Source organism: Ostrinia furnacalis, unplaced genomic scaffold (genome assembly GCF_004193835.3).
Source record: "Ostrinia furnacalis isolate ACB-3 unplaced genomic scaffold, ASM419383v2 OfSCF2997, whole genome shotgun sequence".
Taxonomy (NCBI): domain Eukaryota; kingdom Metazoa; phylum Arthropoda; class Insecta; order Lepidoptera; family Crambidae; genus Ostrinia; species Ostrinia furnacalis.
The window spans coordinates 180,464-201,626 of record NW_021133236.1 but is presented as its reverse complement, the minus strand read 5'-3'; the positions used below and the strand labels follow the sequence as shown (position 1 = coordinate 201,626).

The following is a 21,163-nucleotide window of genomic DNA, read 5'->3' as shown; positions in this document are numbered from 1 at the left end:
GTTATCCATAATATCCTTGGTTCGGTAGTGTCACGAAATAGGGGACACCCGAGAAAAAATATGTACGCTATTTCGTGAGTCAAATAATCGCAATTTTAAAGGAATTCTACGTTTTCTTATAACTTTTTTCTAAGTCAAATCAATTGTCAAGGAACAGATGAAACCACTATTATAAGTTTTATTCAAATGGACGTTCATTCGCCTTTCTATAAGCTTAAGAAGTTGGAGTGCTAACCTTACGGTGAGAGCAACCTTTTCACGCCGCACGGCTGATTTTGGTTCTCTGAGAGTTTGAAGCTTCGTATTGCTCTCATTTTTGGCGCCACAATGTTGGTACTAGGTTTTTTAGATAGCTTAAAGTATAGAGTTTTTGTAGTGATGAAGAATTTTTATAAATAATATACCATTTGCTTATTATTTGGGCTAGAAAAAAAACTTACGAACTTACGTACTATCACGAACTAGTAGCCGTTTACCTTACTACAATCTAGACTTCGTCGAGCGATAAAATAGGCAGCTAGATGAAACGTGGGACCTCAGATCATAGAAGGGAAACAGTTCCGTGATGATGTCTTCTCTTGTCGGCGTCCGGAGCGAAAGTGAGTTCGATCACTTCGATCCTTCCCGCCGTGACCGTTACGACTCTGTCGAAGCGCGCCAAAGCGGTTTTGCGCCGATTCGCCGCTAGGTGGCGCACTTGCGTTTCACTTTAGTGTCCGTACTCATGACCGTCTGCGACACGGCCATCCTGTGTGTCACACGTCCTCGTGTGATCATCTGAAAAAACCATGCCACACAGGCGAGTGCCACACAGGCGATTGCCACACAGGCGAGTGCCACGCAGGCGAGTTCCACACAGGCGAGTGCCACACAGGCGATTGCCACACAGGCGAGTGCCACGCAGGCGATTGCCACACAGGCGAGTGCCACACAGGCGAGTGCCACACAGGCGATTGCCACACAGGCGAGTGCCACAAAGGCGCTTAATGGCAAATACGACAAATTATCCTCACTCACCGACTACACACCATGATTTATGGCTCAAGAGCAAACTCGAGTTCCCATTACAGAAAAAATAATCATCACCACAACTGTGATCAGCATGTACCTCGACTTCAACTTTACACTGGTACATAACCCTATGGCATTCTTCTCAATTGATCATGAATAGTAGGTACGCAAGTGCAAAGTGGCAAGGCTGCTACTTTCCTAAGATGAAATCTTATTTTAAGCTCACCGCCCGTATTCTACTAAACGAGTAGCTACAAGGTAAACCGACAAGGAATTCAAGAAGTCTATTTAAGCAATTCTAATAGTTTTAGTCTACATCCGTCACGTACGTCCGTATCGATAATATTCACATCAGTGGTGAACCTACCACCTAGGAATCAAATAATTTACAATAACATCTTCATTCAATGTAAACTCAGCTGAGGTCACGCGTGATTGAGCACGTGACGTAATTTATTGCATGTTCTTAACGGGCCCCTTTTTTTTGATACCATTTGTACTAATGAGCCAAACCAAAAATTATTTTGAATTAAGATTAAAATATCACTTGATTGGACGTAATGCTAATTTGCAAACAACTACCTTTTACCAGATGGTAAAACATGAAAATTCATCAACTGAAAACTACCTTTGTCCTATAAAACGTACTTTAACAAAAATACTAGAGAAAAGCCAAAAAGTACAAGTGCCTTTTAGTCAAATTTAAAGAAAGCATCCTGAATAGTAGGTATGTAAGTGCCACAACTTTGAAAGCCATCCCTGTGACTCTCAAAATGAGTGAATGTTATCCCTGTAACAATCACTTTCACTAGTAATCATCCCTGTGACTACTATTGCAATTATCCCTGTGATCACGATATCGTCATAAGTCGAAAGTCTATGGTCCGTCATCAGGTCAAAATTATGTAATCATCCCTGTGATTACATCACACATCGCAATCATCCCTGTGACTATCACTCAGTGGCCTCTACATCACTAATATCATTACTCAAATCATCGTTATTACTAATCAATCGGCACTCGACTGATGGGCATTCCTCCAATTCGATCGTTAATGATTACAAAACATAAAATGTATTCTGTGCTGACTACTTGTATTTGACCTATACCGGTCATTACAGTAACATTATTGAAACGTCTGCCACTCAATCTTGGCGATAATCTTTAACCAACAACAAGTATTCAGCAAAAGAATTAAANCGGCCAATCCCTATTTCAAGCAACTTATGTGCTTTCAGAAATGAGGAAACTAAACTTTCTAGTTACTCTTTCTACTACTAGTTTCCTATACTCTATCCACTTTTCCAAGATTCAGCAAGTATTCAGCAAAAGAATCAAATGAAAAACAATATCGCTCACCCTTGTGATCCAAAGTACTCGCGGGCAACCTCGTTCCGCGCCGCGCCGGTCCAATGTTCTCCACTTGACCGCCGCCGCCGTCTATTGCTGTGAGCTTGACCACCACCCCGCGCCAGTTCAATGCTGTGAGCTTGACTGCCGTCCTGCGCCGGTCCAACGCTGTGAGCTTGACCGCCGTCCCGCGCCGGTCCAATGCTGTGAGCCAATCCTTCAACCTTCTGGCCGGTTATTTTCCGGGCATACCCTCAGCTCGACTTTGACACCACTACCCCACCCTCAGCGCGGTACTAGCCCACCGAGTGAGACGACGTTGGTCGAGGCCCAGTGAACGACCAGCGAGCGAGCGGTTCCTGGATGCCAAAGGAGCTTGCCGGTAGTAGGTATAGGTAGGTATGTTCTTATTTTGTTGGTCCAAAATAGCACATCTCAAATGTTGGCCTCTTCATTAACGTGTTGGTATTTCAATATCGTTGAAAGTGATCTCAAATAAATATTTTTTCTTTCTTTCTTTCTTTCAATTGCACGATTCGATCCCAATTCTGATGTCGGCTCGTCAGGGATTCGAACCTCAGATATTGTGGGCGAAATAGGGTATCGTGCAATGAGAATGAGACTTGTGTTCGAACACTTTTAATAATCGTCAGAGTTCAAAATCAGCACTTAGTTCTTAGTACTACAATCTAGACTTCGTCGAGCGATAAAATAGGCACTAGATGAAACGTGGGACAGTTCCGTGACGATGTCTTCTCTTGTCGGCGTCCGGAGCGAAAATGAGTTCGATCCGTCCCGCCGTGACCGTTACGACTCTGTCGAAGCGCGCCAAAGCGGTGTTGCGCCGATTCGCCGCTAGGTGGCGCACTTGCGTTTCACTTTAGTGTCCGTACTCATGACCGTCTGCGACATATACAATAATTCAAATGTGACTGACCGACATAGTGATCTATCAATGCACAGCCTAAACCACTGGACGGATCGGGCTGAAAGAACAATGGGACATTTTGTATGGATTCCGTCCCCAGAAATGTAGCACTTTAATACCTACCTTGTATGATAGTACATGCTAATACTATGATTTTATTATATGACAGCTCAAGTCTGATATGTCTCTGAAAAAAGTTATGTCAAAAAATAAAAAATCATAATCAACCCTCAAAAAATACACATTAAATCACTTTCGACTAATTTAAAATGGTATCACGACAGCTCGACCCCGGGACAAATCGACTCCTGCGACAACTCGACCCCTGTGACAACTCAACCCCTGCGATAACTCGATTTTTTTCAACGTTCGACACTTTTGACTTACTTCAAATGGTTTCACGACTGGTGGACCCTACGACAGTTCGACCCAGATGAGAACTGGATCCCTGTGACAACTTGACCCCTGCGACAACTCGACCCCTGTGACAACTCGACCCCTGCGACAACTCGACCCCTGCGACAACTCGACCCCTGCGACAACTCGATTAACCTACTTCAAACGATGCTCGACACTACGAAAACTTGACCCGGACAACTCGACCCCTACGACAAGTCTACCACTGACAATTTGACTCCAAATTATTCAACTATGATACTTATTGCAAACCATTTAGCTCCATCAATCAATGCCTGAACTGAATCTACAATTCAATAAAATAATAATACAATACAATAAAATAATAGTATTAGCATGGTCTATCATATAGGGTAGGTATTAAAGTGCTACAGTTCTGGGGACTTTTGTCCCATTGTTCTTTGGCATGCAGGTAGATGTTATGACGTAGGCATCCGCTAAGAAAGGATTTTACGAAACTCCTCCCCTAAGGGGGTAAAACGGGATTTACGCGTACGAAGTCGCGGGCGCCCGCTAGTGTATAATATTAGTATAGAAATGTAGTTTAGACGGAACTTATGAGTTTATTTTTTATTGCAATTATTATTTTCCAGGCGACCAAAAACTTAAAGGGCAACTAACTGCGTGCCACTAATAAAATATCTAGGCAGCATTTTTATTTCGGCCACAATAATTATTGTATACATATCCTACTGGAGTACGTAGGTAGTTATTCTGAGGCTGGGCTCAAAATGATATAACAAACTTACCTTTAAATAATAAATTCATTGAGCGAATATATTTATTATGTCTTGGACCCCCGACTTTTTTTGACCACAACTCGTCAATCGATATTATAATCTTTTCAATTTTCTTCCCATGAACTACTAAGACATAACTGACAGATATCACTGAAATTGTAATAAGATTAAACATACAACTTAAGTGACAATGGGCATTGGGCAGGGCACATGGTAAGCAGAACTGGCGGCCGATGGGGCAGCAAGGTTCTGGAGTGGAGGCCACGTACCGGAAAGCGTGGGACGTCCACCCACAAGTTGGGCCGACGTCTTCATCAAGGTAGAGGAATGCGCTGGATGCAGGCCGCCACCAACCGGTCAATATGGAAATCAATGGGGGCTATGTTCAGCAATGGACGTCCTGTGGCTGAAATCATGATGATGAACTCACTGCAGTGTGTTGTAACGTAAGCTCTCTCAACATCAAGAATGTGTTGATGTAATGTTAAACCTCGGATTAGACACACCACAATTATAATAAATAAACACACATAGTAANACATACAAATCTTTTCTAGTGTATGGCCTCAACTCTCGTTGAGCGACCTATATCACATTTTTTGTTCGATAATTTCAAAATATCGATTCTTAAAATTTTAACTGGACATTTAATATGTTTATAGATGACCTACACTGAATCGTCCCAGCTAAGAAATTGTCAGAAGGGCGCTACTATCTGTACTGGATTATTAGTTCTCATTATTGCCACGTTGGGCAACCATATAATTATTTTGGATTTTGGAATTACAGGACGGCGCTACTATCAATGCTGGGTTGTTAGTTTTAGATTTTTGCCACTTGACGTTTCAAACTCGTTGGACTATAGTAACGTATACTGACACCCCATTTTTTAGATGTACCTAAAACGTAGTGGTGTACGAGACAAGTCCAGGCGAGGAAAGGAGCTGGTATAAGCGTTTATCAGGTAAGTTGGGCCTCCAAGCAGACATGTTGAACTCGAAGCGGCGTAACACGTGATCTCTCGGCGGGCAACGCTGTGTCCCTTGGTGCGCACCAAATCCCTGATTGGTTATACACCACTACATTTTTATCACCGAAAAAAAAATTCTGGGTAATGAGCTATTGATACTGATTCTATTTATGCAAAAAAGTTAAATAAAGTTACTCCAAATTTCATCCCAAAATTGGTAATAATGAACTTAGTGAAAAAAAGTTTTTTTTTTTTACTTTAAATTTTTCACACGTTTCTACATAACCTGTTAAATTTTTTTCGGTGGTAAAAATGTAGTGGTGTATAGGGGTTTAGACGTGGCCCTATATTAGAACTTATGATAAAACATGGCTTGTGATTGTTGCCATTGTAATTTGACCTTTGTGAAAATTATATACAGTTCTAAATGGATTGAAACATTTGGTTCAGTAATAAATTGCGGTAAAATGTAAAGCCCCCTCCCATTCCGCTCCATACCTCAAACACTGACTGAGGTAATTGCTAGAACTATAGTTTATTTATGACTATGTATGACGACTATATGTGTATGATTGACGATACCTGCTGATGGTTGACGAGTCGGGCCGCAGCGGTGGCGCGATCTGGTGGCTGGTTCCGAGGACCCAATCCGTGACGTATTCCACCATCTTGTTGCGGAATTTCATCTCCTGCGAAAACCATAGAAATGTTACGAATGCGAAACAATATGTATTACCTTTTTACGGCGAAACCGCAGTTAAATATTTTGGTAGTTTTTATCGCTTAATTAAATATCAAATACATTAGCTACTTCGCTCATGTGAGCAAGCAAGATAGAAAGCATTTGTCATTCAGAATACGTAAGTACACACGAGGCAAGCGTACACAACTTTTTGATCGCCTTTCTCGCTGCCCGTCCTATAAATCTATACAACATAAAACTGACTGACTCACTCATCACGAAATCTCAGAAACTACAAGTGCTAGGAGTCTCAAATTTTGCATGGGGGTTCCTTTTAGAACGTAGGTGCTCACTAAGACGGGATTTCGCAAAATTCAAAGGGGGTAAAACGGGATCCAAGCGTACAAATTGGCAATGTGAGCGCTTTGGATTTATCTGTAAAATCACTTGCATTTTAATTAAATAAAAAAATAAATAAAATAAATAAAGTCGCGGGAACAGCTATAGTCAACCCTTACCCATGTGACATGCAATAAATAATTTGAATTTGAATTTAGTCTGGTCCGTGAGCACGTAGAATTTTGTCCAATAACCCCAAGCTACCCATCCTTATCGCTCGCGCGTAATTATGTTGCGCTCACACACTCACTGCGGGCGCCCGTCGCACAGTCGCGACAGCAATATAATTACGCGCGAGCGATAAGGATGGGTAGCTTGGGGTTATTGGACAAAATTCTACGTGCTCACGGACCAGGCTTTAGTAGGCAACAAAACTGACCTGTCTGAAAGCGAGGTCGTCGCGCCTCTTCATCATGGCCTCCACCACTTGGCAGAGCTTCGTCTTGATGTGAACAGACAGCACTGTCATGTCCAGATGGCGGACGTATCTGGCAAAGGAATATAGGTTGTAAGCATTACCAGGCCTGTTCATCTCCGCGAGTTTACATCGAAAACAAAACACGCACGATGGCCCACCTACAGGATACTATTCGAGGAGGCCTCACATACGAGCGAACATTGACTCACGCACGCGTATTCTTGTGTATGATGGAAGAAAATAAAGAAAATGGTGTACTAAATACTGTGCAGTATTTAACTGCCTAAATAATAATAAAAACACAGAATGTACTTTTTTAAGTTGCCTCAAGACACTGAGAGGTAAATAAGTAGTTAATGTTATTCATGATAATTTATGCTAAATCATGTATTCCTCCGCCATTTTCCGCAGTTTGGCACCTCACGTCATCACGTCACATCATTTTACCGAAGTCAGCCCTATAGCTTCGGCGCAGTGCCGATCACTGACGTTTGTCAACAAAATGGTGCTTGACTTTTGAGACAGGCTAAATTACACCATATTGTTAATGACATTGAGCATACATTTTTTTAAACACCTTCGCGAAGTAAAACTTCTGTACGTAGTACTTATTATTATTCTGTGGCATTACGCAATAAGGTTCTTGCATCCAGTAAGATTCGAAGAAGCACATGATGTCGTGCCCGGCGTGCCCAAACGCAGGAAGATTTAATGAATGCTACTGACAACGCCACTCTTGTAGCGGAGTTTTGGGCTGACACTGTGTAGGTTTGTTGTCGACACGACAAGAAGAATCTAATAAGATTGATCAAGTCAGATCGATGAAGATCTAAACTAGATACAATCCAGGATAGGATATCTAGGATTTAATACAGTCAGCGTCAAATAGTTGTTGACACCCAAAGTGACCAAAAGTTGTTGTCAACTTTTTGCCAACTTTGGGTGTCACGAATTATTTGACGCTGATTGTAGACATTGTAGTAGCGACTAAGAGGCGCTATGTTCTTCTGATTAATTTCGTTGCGGATCCAATGACAGTTAAATTTCCCCCGAGATAAACTTGGCCTTCACTGGTTGGTTATTGGCGGTCAAGCTGTAGATCCTGGCTACACAGGAGTTGCAGCGGTGGGAACGAGAGGTGTGAATAATTCCGTCCTTACCTGACTATGGCGAGCATGAGTCCCTCAATGGAGGTGGTGCTGAGAGGCTCTGACGATGATGATGAGATAATGATGTTGAATTGAATCTATGATGAAATTCACACACAAAGTAATCAAAATATGTGCTCATTATCCACTGCGATATCAGTACCCAACATTCGTACTATGCAAGCAATGTAAACTTTTTAAATTATGACGTCGCTGCTGTCATCATTGCTTTCTCAAGCAATGTGTTCTGTTTTTGGGCATATTGCTGCGACACCGGCCACGCCCCCTTCTCACATCTCCCTTTAGTGTCTGTGATCTGTGTTTATGACCTTACCTGACTATAGCCATCACGAGTCCCTCAATAGAGGTGGTGCTGAGAGGTTCTGACGATGATGATGAGATAATGATGATGAATTGAATCTATGATGAAATTCACACGCACAAAGTAATCAAAATATGTGCTCATTATCCACTGCGGTATCAGTACCCATCATTCGTAATATGCAAGCTATGTAAGCTTTTTAAATTATGACGTCGCTGCTATCATCATTGCTTTCACAAGCATTGTGTTCTGTTTTTGGGCATATTTCTGCGACACCGGCCACGCCCCCTTCTCACATCTCCCTTTAGTTGCTGTGATCTGTGTTTATGACCTTACCTGACTATAGCCATCACGAGTCCCTCAATAGAGGTGGTGCTGAGAGGCTCTGACGATGATGATGAGATAATGATGATGAATTGAATCTATGATGAAATGCACACACACAAAATAATCAAAATATGTGCTCATTATCCACTGCGGTATAGTACCCAACATTCGTATTATGCAAGCAATGTAAACTTTTTAAATTATGACGTCGCTGCTATCATCATTGCTTTCACAAGCATTCTGTTCTGTTTTTGGGCATATTGCTGCGACACCGGCCACGCCCCCTTCTCACATCTCCCTTTAGTGTCTGTGATCTGTGTTTATGACCTTACCTGACTATAGCCAGCATGAGTCCCTCAATGGAGGTGGTGCTGAGAGGTTCTGAAGGCTGGCCACTCTTCTTGTTGTCGAGGATGCTCTTCATGATGAAGATTGTGTGCTCTACGAACTGCGTGTTGATGTCTGTTAGCATCACCTGAAACGTATTATTATGTGTTAGTCTAAAGTTCGGTTGCCACTAAGGCCCAGAACAGACGGTGAAACGCAACTGCAACGACACTGCAACTGCTAGTTACTTTTGAGTTGCATCTATGTTTCTGCCATAGCGTCCGTTGAGAGACCACACATGACGCGACCAGTTTGAAACTTTCAGTTTCAGTTTCATTCATCAGAATCATCAGAAAGTTGCAGTTTCATTGCAGTTGCGTTTCACCGCCTGTTCTGGGTCTAAGGCGGAGCAGAACGCAGCGGAGCGGAGAAGCGTTTTGAATAACCAATCAGATTTCATTATTTTCACTTCTGTCTTCTTCGCTACGCGCCGCGCCGCAAACGCTGTCAGACAGCCTGACACTTCTACAGGAACTATAACTTTAGTCGGTGTTTTTGTATGGAGTTTGACAGACTTTTGGCGTTTGTTATAGTTAAAATAAGATGGTATTAGTACAGTACACGTATTAAATAGTCCGATGAGAAAAAGGGTCTTTCTATTGTTGAAATACAACTGAATATTGTTTAGTATAGATTGACGGGGCAATTTTAACACACTTATGTCTGTTTTCACCATCAATCCAAAATTTTTAAGTGACCCCTATGGTAATACATAACAGGCACTTTTGTTTTCATAGGGGTCACTTAAAAATTAGGGATTGATGGTGAAAACGGGCACTAGCCTACTGATCTATTGTCAAGAGTGCATATTTATTCTATTTTTACCTGTTGCTGCTGATCGAAGAACTTGTCAATGATAGCCTTTATTTGGTCAAACAGTGTCGGGTACAGTGCCGGCGACATTTCGTGACCGACTAACTCTTTCACGTGGGTTTGTATCTGATGCCCAAACCTTTCGTTCCTGCCTATAAGGTCACCTTAATCCCAAGTGTAATAAGGGGGATTTTTCAGTGCAACTGTCACACTTTATGGTCAACTCCATCATAATAATTGTCATAAGGTTATCGAATACCGAAGAAATTCGTTGATAAAATGTTGATATTGGGACCGTCTTAACTAACACCGTAATAAGAGCGACTTTTGCGAGGCTCGCGTTAGGTGTTAGAGTGAGAAAGATAGATAAGTTTTAAGAGATAATTACCTGTTGCTGCTGATCGAAGAACTTGTCAATGATAGCCTTTATTTGGTCAAACAGTGTCGGGTACAGTGCCGGCGACATTTCGTGACCGACTAACTCTTTCACGTGGGTTTGTATCTGATGCCCAAAGCGTTCGTTACTGCATAGCAAGAGTCGGAGTAACTGCCCTATGAATCTGTAGATGTGGAAGCTACGCATTAATGTTACTGTAGTTTGTATATGCATCGATATTTTAAAGTTATAGGTCGTGCCCGTGCTAGAATGGCAATAGAAAAGACAAGTGATTGCCCGCCAATTGAGGCATATTCATCTCTGTCTGACGACAGGTTTTACTTATAGTTTTGTTATTTTCTTCTCAAAATGTCATAATGAATAGCTGTACGTAACTTAAAAATACAATAATGTGAGCGCATGACCTGTCAATATTTTTTGGTTGACATATTATTATGCTTGGAAGCAATTGTAGGGTAAATATACAAGGTGTGGCTTTTTTTACTCAAATGCAAAAAAAAACTTTCCCCTAGAGAAGGAAGATCAAATCTTGCAAAAAATGTATGTTTCCATACAAAATCGAAATACATAATTTTGGTATATTTTTTTATAAAAACATGAGTACTTACTGAGTAACCGGACAGTATTGAACTTCTTGTGAGCTGTTTGCAAGAACGTTGTATTTTCGGGAATCTGCGAAAGAACAATTTTATTAGTTTTCTTAGAACTAAATTGTACATCAAAGTAATCGCTGTGGCATTTTACGTAGTTGATATAAGAGCTATTTTAAAAGTGCTATGGTCGGTGCACATTTTTTTACTTTCATATTCCATGAAATTTAAAACTGATGATTTTTTAACTAAAACTGAGCGGGGTCCATTTTACACAAACACAGTTTCTTTCTTAATTTTTTTACTAGCTTTCCGCCCGCGACTTCTCCCGCGAGGAATTTTGTCAGTCACAGAACAATTTTATCGCGGCGTCCCTGTTTCAAAAACCGGGATAAAAACTATTTTATGTTCTTTCCCGGGACTCAAACTATATCTATGCCAAATTTCATCAAAATCGGTTCAGTAGTTTAGACGTGAAAGCGAGACAGACAGACAGTTACTTTCGCATTTATAATATTAAGTATAGATGTACTGTTTATGTGTGTTTATCAATAAAGCTTTATCTTATCTTAAACTGGAAGCTACGGGATTCGCAACGCGAAATTGTCTGTAGCAACACAGTCGAAACGTCATACTTCAAGCACTCATGTTAATTCAGCGTCAAATAGTGCGTGACACCCAAAATGGCCAAAAAGTTGATAACACAATCTTCTTCTTCTTCTTCTTCTTTTTTATTAATGGCGATGAACTTGTGTATTTTCGGCACAAGGCACACTGTTCCGCCAATATCACGTGCGCAGCTTTTACACAATGTAGGTATTTGAGAAATTTAAATTCAAAGGTATGCTAAGCAAAATACCTAAAACAAAGAGACATCACAAATAAGACAACACAATACATAAAAATAACACATACGAGTGAACACAAATGGGGAGGTTTAGTTTGGAAAAAGTTTACTGCCAACTCTTGCTTGTTACAAAAGGTTACAAATTAATTTTATTAGTTAATGAATTTAACTAGAGATTTCAAAGTATGGGGATTAGTAAAGTTAAGAACACATTTAAGGAAAAAGGATTTTTTTGGGAAGGAAGTCATACAACGAATGGTCAATTTTGGGGCAGTTGAAAAAAATGTGATTAGCTGTTCCTTCATCCAAGCCGCATTCGCATATGTAACACAATCTTATTCCCATTGGAACAAAGACGTGTGGCGAACTTTTTGGACACTGGGTCACTGGGTGTCGAACTATTTGACGCTGGCGTTTCATTCCTAAACTTTCCATATGGTTAAAAATATGGTGGGAACTATATTCCCACTCCCCTATATACAGTGTGTCCGGGCATGTAGTGATCAAACTTTAAAGGCGTAATCTATGGACAATTTTATCGATGAAAATACTTCAAATTTGGGGCCTGACCCATTTCTCGAAAAATTACATGGATTTAAGTTTTTAAGTTTTAGTTTACACCTCTTCTTTAAAAAACAAGTGAAAGCGTGGGTAGCTTAACATTAATAGGCAAATATTTTATATCATGCGATAGCCAATAAAATTATCTATTAGTAGAAGAAGAAAGCAGACACAAGTTTCATACATTTTATGGGAGTAAGAATGGATTTAATAAGAAAAATACATTACTTTTTTCACTTCTTTTTCAGTTATTTTCCAACACAAGGAAAACCAGGTCGTTAAGGTATGTTTTATTTGCATTGTATTTTTAGTATTTGAGCTATTCTACAAAACGAATGTAAATTTATTAGTCTACGTCTATTAGTTTCGAAGTAATTGTTGAACAAAGATACCCCTTCCCAGCGGTTTCCATAGCGCACGCGACATGCGAAAATGCACTGCCTGAAAGAATCACACAACCTATTCCGATTACTATGGAAACCGCTGGGAAGGGGTATCTTTGTTCAACAATTACGTCGAAACTAATAGACGTAGACTAATAAATTTACATTCGTTTTGTAGAATAGCTCAAATACTAAAAATACAATGCAAATAAAACATACCTTAACGACCTGGTTTTCCTTGTGTTGGAAAATAACTGAAAAAGAAGTGAAAAAAGTAATGTATTTTTCTTATTAAATCCATTCTTACTCCCATAAAATGTATGAAACTTGTGTCTGCTTTCTTTTTCTACTAATAGATAATTTTATTGGCTATCGCATAATATAAAATGTTTGCTTATTAGTGTTAAGCTACCCACGCTATCACTTGTTTTTGAAGGAAGAGGTGAAAACTTAAAATTCAATACTTAAATCCTTGCAATTTTGCGAGAAATGGGTCAAGCCCCAAATTTGAAGTATTTTCATCGATAAAATTGTCCATAGATTATGCCCTTAAAGTTTGATCACTACAAGCCCGGACACATTGTATAGATTTTATAGATGACTAGCTTTCCGTCCGCGGCTTCGCGCCCGTGGACCCCTGAACCCTATTTTTTTCTAAAATAAAACTTAGCCTATGTTACTCGTGGATAATGTAGCTTTCGAATGGTGAAAGAATTTTTAAAAACGGTCCAGTAATTTTTGAGCCTATTCATTACAACCAAACAAACAAACAAAGTTTTCCTCTTTATAATATTAGTATAGATGATGATAATGAAACTCACCGTGACTATGCAGATATGACCACACGGTGGACGGCCGACGCTGTAAGCAGACGCCGCCTAAAGCACACAGGAACGATGTGATGTTAGCCCACTCTTGGATTTGCATCTGAAAACAAGGATTTATTGTAAATGTTTAGTAAATAAAGAGATGATTTTGGTACGATACCTTTTTTTAATGAACCTTTGTCCACTTTTTTCTCTATAGAACACAAAACAATCTGTCACATAGACGAATAAATAAACTATTAAGCCACGGATACACTAGTGGACAAATATAACAACATATTGGCTGACTAACTACGTGTTGTTCTCGGAAACAATGTTACCGGATTTTGCAGGCGTCCACACTCAGTAGTTGCAGGGATGCCATCACAAAACATGTCCAGGGTCACGTAGAATGTTACGCGAAACACTTGAGGGACAGTTCGGGGCATATTGGGAATGTTTCTGTAACATGTGGAATCTGAATTGCACGGAACATTAATTTGTCCCCAAGTGTATCCGAGGCTTCAGTTTAACCAACCTCCAAGTCAAGTGTCCTTTAGGATATTTCGTTGTGGAAACCCTTGAGGAAGGCCTTTGTCCAGCAGTGGACATCTTTTTTTGCACCGAACGAATTTTTTTTCACCGACGACCTCATATAAGTAGTAGGAAGGCGCTGGATGCAGACCGCTACCAACCATACAATATGGAAATCATTGGGGGAGGCCTATGTTCAGCAGTGGACGTCCTGTGGCTGAAATGGTGATGAATAACTAACCTCCAAGTCATGTAAAAGTAGCAGGAAGGCGCTGGATGCAGGCCGCTACCAACGGGGAAATATGGAAATCATTGGGGGAGGCCTATGTTCAGCAGTGGACGTCCTGTGGCTGAAATGATGATGATGAACTAACCTCAAAGTCGTGTTCGCTGCTCGTATGATGGGATACCCGTCGCTTAGCAACGGCTCTGTGCAAGGCCTCCATTTGGCATTCGTCCATCTTGTCGCCCTGCCCTTTTGGGTATTTCTGGAGTATCTTGCATAGGGAGTCCCTGTAGGAAGATTTTGAGATTACCTTATTTATTTCAAGTTAATCTAAGGTTCTTATCTTACCTACTGTTAACTGAAGTATATTAAGGCTGAGTTGCACCACCTAACCATGACCGTAACTATAACGATAACCGATGTTTTTTGTATGGAGCTTGACAGATTTTTGACGTTTGTCAAAGTTAAAGTAAGATGGTGCAACCCAGCCTAAAGGTATGAAACAATGTACAAATCTAGCACAAAACTCAGTCAGTTGCTGAGGTATGGCAGCGGTATAAAGATGACCCACGCTGAACTGTCCCGCCAAACTCAATGACAGGGGGGCGCTACCATCGTTCAACTATATGGTTTCCAACATGGCAAAAATCGGAACTAGCTATCCGGTATTGACGGTGGCGCCCCACTGTCAATGTCATGCACAGGACAGTTCAGTATTTTGGAACTATAGAAGGGTGTTTTCATTGATGTTAAACGTCAGCGAGACTTCAGATTTGTATGCTTTGTCACGTCATAATATGTCAATGCCACCCCTCCCGTGCCCCTCCCATAACTCAGGCACTGACTGAGTTCTAGACTTAAAATACGAATCACAGGTTTTCCTATAGACATGGCAGTTAAATGCTTGCAAGACGAGTTTTCTAATAATTCTAGTAGTCGTAATTATGTTGCTGTCGCGCTCGCACACTCACTGCGGGCGCCCGTCGCACAGTCGCGACAGCAATATAATTACGCGCGAGCGATAAGGATGGGTAGCTTGGGGTCATTGGACAAAATTCTACGTGCTCACGGACCAGGCTTTAGAGACCATATTCTTTCTCTTTCTTTAACATCAAGAGGAGACGAGTTAAAATTCTTTATTATTTTAGGCCTCAAGGCAATAACTGATAAACTACATAAAAATATATTCAAGGGTGATAAATAAAGGATTATATTCCATCCGCATTAAGGTTGATAATCAATAAAAACACCAACATACCAATTCCTGAAAGTCTCTTCCCATACAGGCTGTACTCCATTCACGCAGTGTTCAATTTTCCTTAGCAACGCCATTATACGCTTCTGTAGCGCTGCCGAACCTATGGAACAAATGAACCATATTAAAAGGGGCGTGAGGCGTGGCTTGATGGGGCGTGGCTTAAACAGTGAGCGTCAAAAAGTTCTTAACACCCAAAGTAGACAAAAAGTTCGCAACACGTCTTTGTTACAATAGGCTAGTTAATAAAAAAAAATTAGTCCGTCATTATAATATCAAAAAATATTGGACACATTTATTATTTGTCAATCAAACAAGTGATTACGAAGTTATGATGCATCGTTCGACGTGACGTCACCAAGTGCTACACTTTTAAGCACTTCTTGAAGTCACGGAAATCTTCATGTGAAGAATACGTGTCGAGTATGTTAACTGACGGACTAATTCAAACTCTTACTTACTATAAGGTTGTGTTGTCAACTTTTTGACAACTTATGGACTGTACGAGCGACATTTTTAATGCAGTCCCAGCAATGAAGTACGATATTGCTTTGCGCAGATTTTATCGGCACAAATCATGAAACTACATAGACGTGAATTGTCACCCGCACCATCTTATAGCGAAAGATCTTATAGCTAAAAAGAGAGCCGTGTTATATTTGTTAAACTTTTTTAATAAAAAATACTCACTCTGTATATTATTTTTGTAGAAGCACCCCCTTCCCATATCCTGAGAGGCTGCATGCGCAAATTTTAAATATAATTATAAATAACTTTATTGTCTATAGTACAATATAAAACATATTTACTTGGTCTTATCTAAAAGTCCATAAATAACTAGCAAATAAAACATAGTTTAGTAAAATTCTAAAAATATTTTTACGCAAAACGATCTCTTTCACTCACTCAAAATAATTATTATACACAGAGTTAGGATTATAGTACAAAGTAATTCAGTGCACGATACAATGTTATTTAACTTAAAAGTACACATGTTATAAAAAATAGAACATAATACTGCCCCCGATAGTTGAAAGGGCACAAAACGGAGATAAAAAAGTTCCAAATAATTTAAATGGGTGATTCTTAGCTGTCCTTGAGTTTAACTCATCAGAAAAAAGTGTTAGATGCGCCTTTTCAACTATCGGAGACATAATAAAAAGCCTCATTTGATACAAAAGACAATACACATAGACAGACAACAAATAAGTGCTCACTAGCGAGTGCGTCAAATAATCTATGAAGACCTATCTATGATCCTGACAACGGGACTATTCCCACCGCTGCAACTCCTGTGTAGCCAGGATTTACAACTTGACCGCCAATAACCCAACCAGTGAAGGCCAAGTTTGTCCCGGGAGAAAGTTAAACTGTCATTGGACCCGCAACGAAATTAATCAGAAGAACATAGGAGGAGTTCGAAGTTAAGGTTCGACTTCCCTCGGTTGCAAAGCGGATGACAGGTGACAAACAAAGGTTTAGTAACCTTTAGGAAAGGATATGCACCACGGACAATAAACATCAACATTCTATGATCCTGACAGTTAAATGACAGGGTTGTAGTCTTCTTAACTCTTGAATCTTCATACAGCATGGTGGTTACAGCGGTGTACGACGAAATGGTCGGAGCCGCGGCAGAGAAGCACACTTCCGCTGCGGCTCCGACCACTTCCACACACACCGCAGCGAAGCGAAGCACGAAGAACGAAGCAAGAAGCAGATAGGTTAGTGTCTTCTCGCTCGCACAGTGGCTGTGTCTCAGTCTCGAAGAGCAACTGACGCGCTTCATGATACATACATACGCTTGTACAATGGCTACAAGTATCCAGTGATAAGCCAAGAACTTATTTACAAATGTATAGTGGACCTAGAAAAAGTTACATTCGTGACAGTTTTTATTTCAAAATTGCTTCACGGATTAAAGTACGAGCACAGAATAATAATAAGTACTACGTACAGAAGTTTTACTTCGCGAAGGTATTTAAAAAAATGTATGCTCAATGTCATTAGCAATATGGTGTAATTTAGCCTGTCTCAAGAGTCAAGCACCATTTTGTTGACAAACGTCAGTGATCGGCACTGCGCCGAAGCTATAGGGCTGACTACGGTAAAATGATGTGACGTGAGGTGCCAAACTGCGGAAAATGGCGAAGGAAATACATGATTTAGCATGAATTATCATGAATAATATTAATTACTTATTTACCTCTCAGTGGCTTGAGGCAACTTAAAAAAGTACATTCTGTATTTTTTTTATTATTTAGGCAGTTAAATACTGCACAGTTAGTACACCATTTTCTTTATTTTCTTCCATCATACACAAGAATACGCGTGCGTGAGTCAATGTTCGCTCGTATGTGAGGCCTTGTTGAATAGTATCCTGTAGGTGGGCCATCGTGCGTGTTTTGTTTTCGATGTAAACTCGCGGAGATGAACAGGCCTGGTACGAGTAACAATATGAAAATAAAAAACCGAGCGATTTCTGACACGAATGTAAATGTCTTGGCGGGCTGAACACAAATTCTTATCTAGCTAACATCTTTTCCATACAAACATGCAACTTGTTCAAAAAACACATATAATTTATGTTGGCATTGAGAAACCTTATAACCAAGCATTGTGTGCTGATCTCGTATACTGTTTCACAGTAGTGTAAAGAACAACATAATTTCAAGAACCTTCAAATCTTTCTGTAGCTTAAATGATTTTTTTTATGTATAACAAGGCAGGTATTTGACAGCAATCGCACCTGGTGTTAAATGAGATGCAGTCTAGGATGGTACATATCTACCCTAAGAGCTAAGTGCCTATTCAGTCTCGCCTTGAAAAGGCCCGGATAATAGTGTTCGGAAAAAACAACAGCAGATGATGATGATGATAAAGCTACAACTGACCTGTAGTAAGAACAGTAGAAGTATGTGCTATCTCCTGAAACACAGCGTAGTTAGGCAGCAGACACTGCGTGGTGATCTCATCGGATCCGCAGCGGATATCGGCCTCTTGACACAGGAGAGCGAAGCACGACATGCCAACTAACACCACGTCGGTATCGATCGACCAGAGGCACATGAAGAATACCACCTGGAATGAAGTTAATCCATAGTAATTACTGTTTTTTTAAACTATTGGGGTTAATAAACAGTTTTGCAATACGTCTATTTGTCACTGTCGCTGATATTGGCGTCTCAGTTTGCGTGAGAGGAATGGCAACATTCGAAACATAGGATGTTTTTTGGGGTCGGTGAATGAACGAAATACTGAGTGAATGAGTGTTTTTATGTTGAGCTGCGCGTTACATTGATGTACGCGTTCTTTGGGAGTATTGTGATTCGTTTATCGAGATATTCTTACTTGATAATGAGTGGATGAATGAACGGTGAATGTGTGAATGGTTAGCGAATGAATGATGAACGATGAAAGAATTGTAAATGAGTTACGAATTAATGATGAATAAATTTTGAATGAATGAACAGTGTATGATGTGCGAGTAATTGGTGGGTAAAGGAATGAAGAAGCGATGTATGAATGAAGGGTGGATGCGTGAATTGATTAATGAATGAAATGAATGAAAATGAGTGAACGAATGACACATTTGTGTAAACAAATGTTGAATGATTGAAAGGGTGAGCGAATGAATGAACGAAAAACGAATTAAGAATCTGTAAACTTTCATTCACTAACCTCCAGTTTTATATGCGCCTGCTTGCATATAGGCAGCTGTGAGCCCTGGTTGGCGTAGTCCTTGTGTTTAGCAAGGAAGTCGTTGCGACAAGTCAGAATGTCGCGCAACCAGCGCAGAACCTCGCGGTAGTTGCCGATCTGACGCTGGATCAGTTTTTGACTGATGTTGTAGAGGACTTGCGAGCTGGGGGTGAGAGAAGATAGAGTTATGGGTCTATTTGATACCTTGTAAAGGGTTATGCCCACTTAGTATGGGACCTTTGGCCTGAGGTGGACAGACATTACAGCATGTAATTTGTTATTTATTAAATAGTCTATACCAGTAAGAAACAGAATATAAATATCATTTTGTATCCAAGTCCTTAAAAAAATTTTTTTTGGCTTAAGACTAGAAAGGTTAGAAGCAAAATAAAACACCATTTTTTTATTATTATTATTTTAATCTTGACTCATGGGTCAATAAAATATTGTCTAGGAACTAGGCAGGTGGAAATACATGTTCCTGATATCTTGCCCAGCTCAAAAACCACTAAATTGTCATAACATGAGCACAGCGACCTACTGTTATTCGGTCAATATAAGGGCAAATGAATCCTCATCCCATCATGACNCTTTGCACTTTTTGTTTTCAGTTCTATAGCGAACGGCCTTCACAAAAACATTTTAGAAAATGCATCTATGACAGTAACGATGTGTGTTTTACCTAAAATATAGTTCGGTTGTGTTACCGTCTTTCGTCCTCACAGAGGAATCCAAATAATCCATTCAAGTGCGAAACTGTACTTCAACAATTTTTTTTTGTTGGATATTCTCTTCATTATAAGCGCACTTTAAGTATGCCCTAACCTTTTTTTTTTTTTGTTTCGGAAACCAATACTGTTGTATTCTTACGAGTGTTTGAATATCCGTAATGCGATTTCATCACGATAAGCACACAAATGTCTCATCTAGCATTACGTGGAATCACTAAAAATAATTTCTTATTAACTTTAACGTGGTTTGGTTATGGCATTATTCTAGCTATAAAAATATTTGCCTGAGGTATTGTTGGACAAGGAGACATAAATAACAACGACTTCTATGCCGTTGTTGATTAAAAAGACTTAACATCCGGTACTCGGCATCCGGTTAATCTAAATATATATAACTCAAAGGTGACTGACTGACCGACTGACTGACTGACAGTGATCTATAAACGCACAGCCCAAATCACTCAACGGATCGGGCTGAAATTTGGCATGCAGGTAGATGTTATGACGTAGGNTTTCCGAACCTAAACTGCTAACCTGCTTGCTTCTTCAGTAGAGCTCGAAGATGAGCCCCTTGCATTCTTTTCTTGGAACTTCGCCCCATAGAAGACGGACGTGGTGACGCTTCCTTACTTGGATGACGAAGATAACTTCATACGCTTATCTCGCTTATTTCGTCCCCGGTGGTGTACCGGATTCATCTTCAGACGTCATTGTTCTCAACTGTGAAATAAAGTCCTCGACGGAATAAACTGTGTATGACAAGTATCAACTCAACATTTTATGGGAATAAGAATAAAAGAATAAGAAATTTATTTATAATATTTTACACTAAGTGAATACTTTAAAAATTAATTAAAAATTTTTGGCAAATTCATATTTTCATTAGCAGCTTGTCCACGCCAGGCCAGAAATGAACATTGTCCTTTGCAATAATTGCTTTTACAAAAGTCGAAAGGTCTCGCTCAAGAGCGAGTCATTTTAGGACAATAACTCGAGGCTCTATTTCAATGGCTCCGGTTTAGTGGTTTAGTAGGTTTCGCCCTACTGGTGGGGAAAGTCCCACATAACCTACTGGTCAAAGGTGCTATTTAGCGCCGAGACACAACGAGACGGACGTTACAGTATCAAGTAGTGGTTGTACAGTGACCTATGTAGTTTCTTTTATGTCACGTCGCGTCGGTTCTAGTCACTTTATGTGGCGTTCCGTCGCTCTACATC

The 21,163-nt window shown here is 40.1% G+C and overlaps 1 protein-coding gene across 1 annotated transcript in view; it reads right to left on the bottom strand.

Moving 5' to 3' along the window:
• LOC114356882 (neurofibromin-like) overlaps positions 1-21,163 on the bottom strand; it is a 63,696-nt gene that overhangs the window by 21,300 nt on the left and 21,233 nt on the right. Inside the window, exons 14-23 of the mRNA XM_028310255.1 lie at positions 19,194-19,377; positions 18,407-18,593; positions 15,516-15,615; positions 14,406-14,544; positions 13,513-13,618; positions 10,919-10,982; positions 10,302-10,488; positions 9,046-9,188; positions 6,878-6,986; positions 6,000-6,106 (exon numbers count right to left, since the gene is read on the bottom strand). Coding sequence (XP_028166056.1) covers positions 6,000-6,106; positions 6,878-6,986; positions 9,046-9,188; positions 10,302-10,488; positions 10,919-10,982; positions 13,513-13,618; positions 14,406-14,544; positions 15,516-15,615; positions 18,407-18,593; positions 19,194-19,377 — 1,326 coding nt within the window. The remainder of the gene's footprint in view (positions 1-5,999; positions 6,107-6,877; positions 6,987-9,045; positions 9,189-10,301; positions 10,489-10,918; positions 10,983-13,512; positions 13,619-14,405; positions 14,545-15,515; positions 15,616-18,406; positions 18,594-19,193; positions 19,378-21,163) is intronic.